Source organism: Toxotes jaculatrix, chromosome 4 (assembly GCF_017976425.1).
Source record: "Toxotes jaculatrix isolate fToxJac2 chromosome 4, fToxJac2.pri, whole genome shotgun sequence".
Classification (NCBI taxonomy): Eukaryota; Metazoa; Chordata; class Actinopteri; family Toxotidae; genus Toxotes; species Toxotes jaculatrix.
This window is the reverse complement of record NC_054397.1, coordinates 15714543-15720694: the sequence shown is the minus strand read 5'-3', so window position 1 is coordinate 15720694 and position 6152 is coordinate 15714543. Positions and strand designations below refer to the sequence as shown.

At 41.2% G+C, this 6152-nt stretch overlaps 1 protein-coding gene across 1 annotated transcript; it reads right to left on the bottom strand.

The window, feature by feature from the left end:
• Window positions 1-422: 422 nt before the first annotated feature.
• cd7al (cd7 antigen-like) lies at window positions 423-5313 on the bottom strand. Its single transcript, XM_041037364.1, has 5 exons — window positions 5140-5313; window positions 4203-4556; window positions 2680-3069; window positions 1443-1549; window positions 423-1002 (listed from the first exon to the last, which is right to left on the bottom strand). The coding sequence occupies exons 1-5, from the start codon at window positions 5198-5200 to the stop codon at window positions 784-786; spliced, it is 1131 nt and encodes a 376-aa protein (XP_040893298.1). The 5' UTR covers window positions 5201-5313; the 3' UTR covers window positions 423-783.
• Window positions 5314-6152: the final 839 nt, after the last annotated feature.

Below are 6152 nucleotides of genomic sequence, written 5' to 3'. Positions count from 1 at the left end.
CAATTTAATTAATTAAGTTAATTATGTGTAAAGGTTAACAGCGCGACCAATGCTAATGTGCTAGCCCTTTAATGGTATTCTCCATATTATGTTACCATCGAGCTAATCGCTACTTACTATCACTTGTAGGTCGGGACGGAGCTTCCGCCCCTCAGTACAACAGCTTAGCAAACATTGCACGTTGCTGTCTTGCTTCGTGGTGGTAAGACCACCAGTTTTTCACTGCACCCATAAAAACATCTGCTTTCCGATGTGGTTGGACAAAAGATTGTAAAGAATTACTTCTTTTCAAGTGTAATCCGACCCTTTTGCTTGCCCACTAATGGGCAGTTAGTGGCAGTAACACATCAAAAAAGGAAGTGAAGAAGAAAACCGCTGAATTGAAAACAAGAAAATAAACACAGAAAACGAAATGTTTTCACTACTTGTTTGTTGGTTTGTTTGCTGGACCTAAAGGACACACAAGGCATTTTTTGTGAGAAACTGTGAATATAAACATAACTTGGCATTTTGTTATAGATTTATTGACATTATGGCATAAATTTTTGTGATGACATACTGTATCTTAACCACACTGTCCACCCCACTGCCAGCAAATATTTACAAAAGGTTCTTAAACAAATGCCAAAACACAAACACTCTTTTGAACTAGCAACAATCTAATATGCATAAGGCAAAAACAACAATTTGAATCTTAGCTGTTAAAATGTGTTTTAAGAAACCTCAGAGAGCCAATTGGAGTCCAGTGTGTCACAGGAAGCCGTGTTGGTAAGTCGGTCTAGTTCATGATGCTGAGGAGCCTAAGTTCCGGGGACTGAGGGCCCCACTTGGGCTTTCATAATGGTTTTCAGTGCAGGATTTCTTCACAGGGCAGTTTCTGTACTCGGAAGACTCCATTTCCTCCAGATGGCAAGGGGCCAGTTTTCGTCTGGGAGGCTGCAGCCCGGACATCTCCTCGTAGATGGGAGCGTGACCTTGTGACTTGACACTCTTTTTTTTGCCCTGACAGTCATCGAAACAGGAGGGAAACAAATCAGTGAACAAACAGTCGATTCACACTCTTGATTTCCTGTGTTAAAATCAGAGTTTGTCATTGTCTCTCCAGGCAGCATCCTTTACAGGAAGTTTGCAATAGAGTCTAATTCTCACTATGACATGTCTTAGAGTTTCCCGAGAAGCACCGTGGTTCAGAAATACTAAACATTTATTAAAACTAAACAAAGAAGTAGAGCAGGGGTCTCACTACCTTCCTCATTGAACTTCAAGAAAAACATGCTGACAACTGACAGCGACAAATTATGAAACTGGTGCGGTTTTTGTGGTGAGCTTCAGAGGAACTCTGACACGCTCTCAACAGGCAGGTGCTAAGACACCAGTTAAGTTTTTCCCCTTGTTATTTTGTAGTGTCACAGCAGCACGGTAGAAACTACGAGCGCACTCACTTTATAAAACTTCACTAATCCAATGAGAGCGAAGACGAGAAGGACGGCGACAGCTGCGGACACAGTGTACAGCAGAGTGGAGTAGTCGAAGCAGCTACAGTGACGGCCTGTGGAGAAGCAGAGAGGGAGAGAAATGTTGAACATAAGACGGGGCAGCCTCACCGCCGCAACACGACACAAACACTCAGGGCCACGATGTCCTCTCAGGAACCAAAGTGATGCCATCCAGCTTCAAACAGCAGCTGCTCAAATATTCAAATATTTAATCTGTCAATATGGAATTCAAAACAGCCGAGCACCCAAAATGCCTCACGTATAGAGGGCATAAAGGGCATTTAGCATCAAACAGGATTTCTGTTAGGTCTGATATTATCAGGAGGTGATAGCAGTGTGCTTGGTGAAAGTGGGAGATGAGCTCAACGGGGTTTTTGATAATCTATTTTTAAATAATCGACCTCCATAATTACATATGTCACTGTTGGGTAGCGAACAACTGTGATCCACATTGTCAACAAATCTAGAGCACATAAAAAATACAAAGAGAAATAGTTTTATAAAGCTGGCTGGTCACTCAAACAGGACTAAATTGTGCATTTGTCTATTTTCATCTGTTATTTTTGTGTGTTGGGTTTAATCAGCAAAAACACTTGACAATACTTGTGAATTGGATCAGTTCATTATTGGTTTTGGTGTATTCATTAGATTTACTGACAATAAGGAAAATGTAAAATATTACCATAATTATGATTACAAAACAATTTTCTAGTGTAGTGAACCAGTTTAAAGCCTCTGAATATATTTTCATATGGATTCAGCATCAACATGCCCACATCACACCACACAGTGTGCCACTTGGCCACAATGGGCAGCATACATAAACAAATAAATATAAATAAATATACTGACTGATTGCACACTTTTAATGAAAATGGATGAAAATTTCATAGATTGTTGGTGTACATTACATTATTATCTGATGTTATCAGTTGTGCACACACTGACATATTGCTGGCGTACCAGCAATATAAAGGGAACACTGCTATTATGAAACCTTTGCCTGAGTTTAGAAATATGTAAGCATTGCACAATGCCTGAATCAACATCAGGAGAATATTTATTTAACTCACTGTTACCATTATTTTGGACATTATTTGACATTACCATTTTCAAAAGTCTGAAAAAACAAAGTTTTAGTTTAAGTAACCTGGTGATCAAGTCCTGCTGAGACGTGACCCACCTTGCACAGAAACAAAGAACACTCGTCTCCCTAGACTGGCGATGGTCTCGGCTCTGCCAGACACGAGCAGCTGGCAGCTGTACAGGGCACTGTCTTCTGGCTGCAGCTGCCGCAGGGTGAGGTTGTAGGTGATGCCGCCGGGTCCGGGAGCTGAGGACAGCTGAACCCTCTCAGATGTGAACTGAGAGGAGGGGGAGGAGGAGGAAGGAGGGCTGCTGCCATATTGACGCTTCGAGTGGTACAAAATCTCCACAGGAGCCAGACTCTTCTGCCGCTTCAAGCTCACCCCCTCCACAGCCAAGCCTTCCCCGTTTGGGGGATGACAGGGGAGCACGGCTGAGCCCCCGGCACATGTCTCTACCAGCCCTATGTCCACCGACCCGTGGGCATCTCCAGAAAGGAAAGGGGTGAAATAAAATTGATGTAATGGATAGGGGCACCGCTAGATTCTAAGTGTAAACATTCAGATGATGTGGAGTATATACAGGAGGCATCATCAGAGTGCACCCAGAGCTTTTAAAAAAAAATAAAAATTAAAATCTGAGAACATTTTTAATTCCAGACAATCTCCAGTGCTTATGTTGTTTTGATAATCAAAATACGAATCATAGAGTTTTTAAGGGGAGTTGTCAAATTATGCACAGTACTTAAAGTCGTGGCATTAAATGTACCCAGTTATGAGTAACTGAATGCAACCTTTTAAAGCAATGAATAAATAAATAAATACATGTGCAGTCATTAAACACTTTTTTTTAGATATGAGCAATAGTTTATCTTAAGACATAAATTCATATCAGGCAAAAATGAAATATATCATAGTCTACCCTTGAAAGCACATTTAGGCTTCAGTCAGGTCAGGTGATTTGTATTTTTTTGTATTGTTTTTGGTGATGGTGGTAACATACCAGAGTGAGTCATACTGAGAAAATGATGTGTGTAAAATGAGGAAAAACAAGCGGCTTAGATTTCAAGATCAGATGATCAGAGTTTTGTGTTTTGTTTACGCTGAGAATTTCAGCTGTTTAATTCTTATTTTGAAATACAGGCACACACCCAAAGAAAAATAAAGGCTTAATTTATACAGGGTGTAGGCCTTAAAAATGTTAATGAATCATTTATCAACCGTATATCAGTAACACATTATTAACAAGGGAAACTTTTGCGTTGCTGGGATGTGAAAAACCTTGTGTTGGTGTATAACTTCCTCATGCTATCTCTTCGGTTCATCAGCTCATCAACCGCTTTCCATCTGGCTGCAAGGCATTTAAACCAAACCTCCAGTACTAACAACTGCACTGACAATCCCTTACACTCATCAGTTATCAGTGGGAGCACCATTGCTGAGGAAGAAACAGCACCACGCTCTTCAAATGTCAGCACCCCGTGCATAAAGTGTGCAGCTGTTTACGCCCTCCTGTTTTGTGGTAGTGTTCAGTAGTTTTGGAAAGATTAACTTCCTGTGGGCGGCAAGCAGGTGACAAATGTGTGAGGGAAAAAAAAAAAGAAAAAAAAAAACCACTCACCGGCAGAAACAAGGAGGAAGAATTCAGTCTGTCCAGGTATCCGTTGGTCTTCAGCGGAAGGGACGTTCACGACAAACTCACAGTAGTAGCGGTCAGTGTCACTGACCCTCAGCTGAGAGATGGTCACATTCAGAGAGCGGCTGTTCAGGTTTCCACTGACACTGATGCGGTTTTTGTCATCGTCGTTCGCCACAGTCAAGTCGAAGTCGTCGTCCTTGAACAGCACGTTAGGCGGCTTCTGCCAGCTGCGCTTCAGGTGGACACCGTAGGGCAAGGGGTAGCTCTGATCGTACACACAGGGAAGAACCACAGATTCCCCCTCATGCCTCTCCAAGAACTTTACGTTACTGCGCACTTGAAAGAAACAAAAAGAAATATGTTACGTACAGCACTGCTAGGTGTTAGAATACAGAGCATCAATTTTTAGCCCTGTGGAAAAAAGAGATTATATATTTATTTTAAAAAAGTGCACAGGTTTCAAAAGAAAAGCTGCACTTATTCTTGCTGTTTGAAAAACATTTTATCAGCTAATTACAGTGATTAAAAAAAAAACATAAATTCAGTATGTAGAGATTAAAATTCGTTTGAAAAAAGTTTGAAAAAATTTCAAATGCACTGCACTGAAAAAGAGAAGGGAAAAAAAGCTGGGAAGTGTGCACCCGTCCACTCTTTAAAATCAGATTTAGTAATTTTCTGACCAGCTGTTCAATATAGACAAGACAAAATTGCAGAGTAGAATCCACCCTAGTACCACCAAAAACCATAGCCCAAAAACAATGATAATTTAAAATGATTTAATGTCCCAATAATATGCAGAAGTTACTGGTTCCCAATGACTTCCCCAAGAACTGACTGCATTTAGTCTTCAGCCCAAATCACACTCAGCATTGAAAGCAAATGGTCAGACCACAACCCTGAACAACAGAACAGAACTTACCAGACCCAGTTTGCACGATGAACAGAGTCCACAGACAGGCCAGGAACTGCATCCCAGTCATCTTTAACCCCACCAGGAGACGCTAATTAAAATCCTGAGGGAAGTCAGTGATGTAAACCATGACACCACAGACGCAAGCACTCAAAACTGGATGTCAAAAGTTTGGTTAACTGTAAATGAAACCAAGAGGAACTCCATGAAGCTCCACCTTCAAACCTCAAGGCGCACACAAGAGGAAGCAGGCGCTAACCAACACCGCGTATGGTGGATCAGCTACTTCTAAGGCCTCATGATCATGAATTAAAAATGGAACAATACAACAGAGGCAGGAAGCTTAGGAATAGACTAAGAATCATCTATTGAGCATCAAGTAACACAGCAAGAGCGAATTTGGTCATGTAGTTCCTTGAAAATTCAGGCTCTTGGTTCTAATTTGGCTGTAAGTGGCAGTCTGATCCCAGCTCAGTGCACATTCATTCACAAAGGTTTTTTTTTTTTTAATTTGTATTGTTTTTTACATGCTTGAGAAAATCTTTTTTTTTTTTTTTTTTGCATATTCCAGAGGAAATGATTCTCTCTGTCAGTCTCTGAACAGGACGTGTCTGCTGATCATTTGCATCAGTGGGCAGCAGCTAACTCCAAATAAGGTCTGCTGACTGAAAGGCCCCATGGCAATGACAGGTGGGTCTTGTATAATATCATAGCTTCAATATTTGGAGTTTGGGCCTTTTCATGGAAAGAAACATGGTCTCGGCTATTTAAAAAAAAAACTATTAAACTTTACAGAGGAATGATTTGAGAAACAAATAACTTTCTCATTGTACATGTGTACATCAGTAAAAACAAAAGAACTCATTTTGGACTTTAGGAGACGGTTCCCCCCTCTCCAGCCACTCACCATTAAAGGGACTGTGGTGGAGCGGACTGACAGTCACAAGTTCCTCGGCGTGCACATCTCTGAGAATCTCAGCTGGGCCAAAAATACTACACTGGTAGTGAAAAAAGCCCAGCAG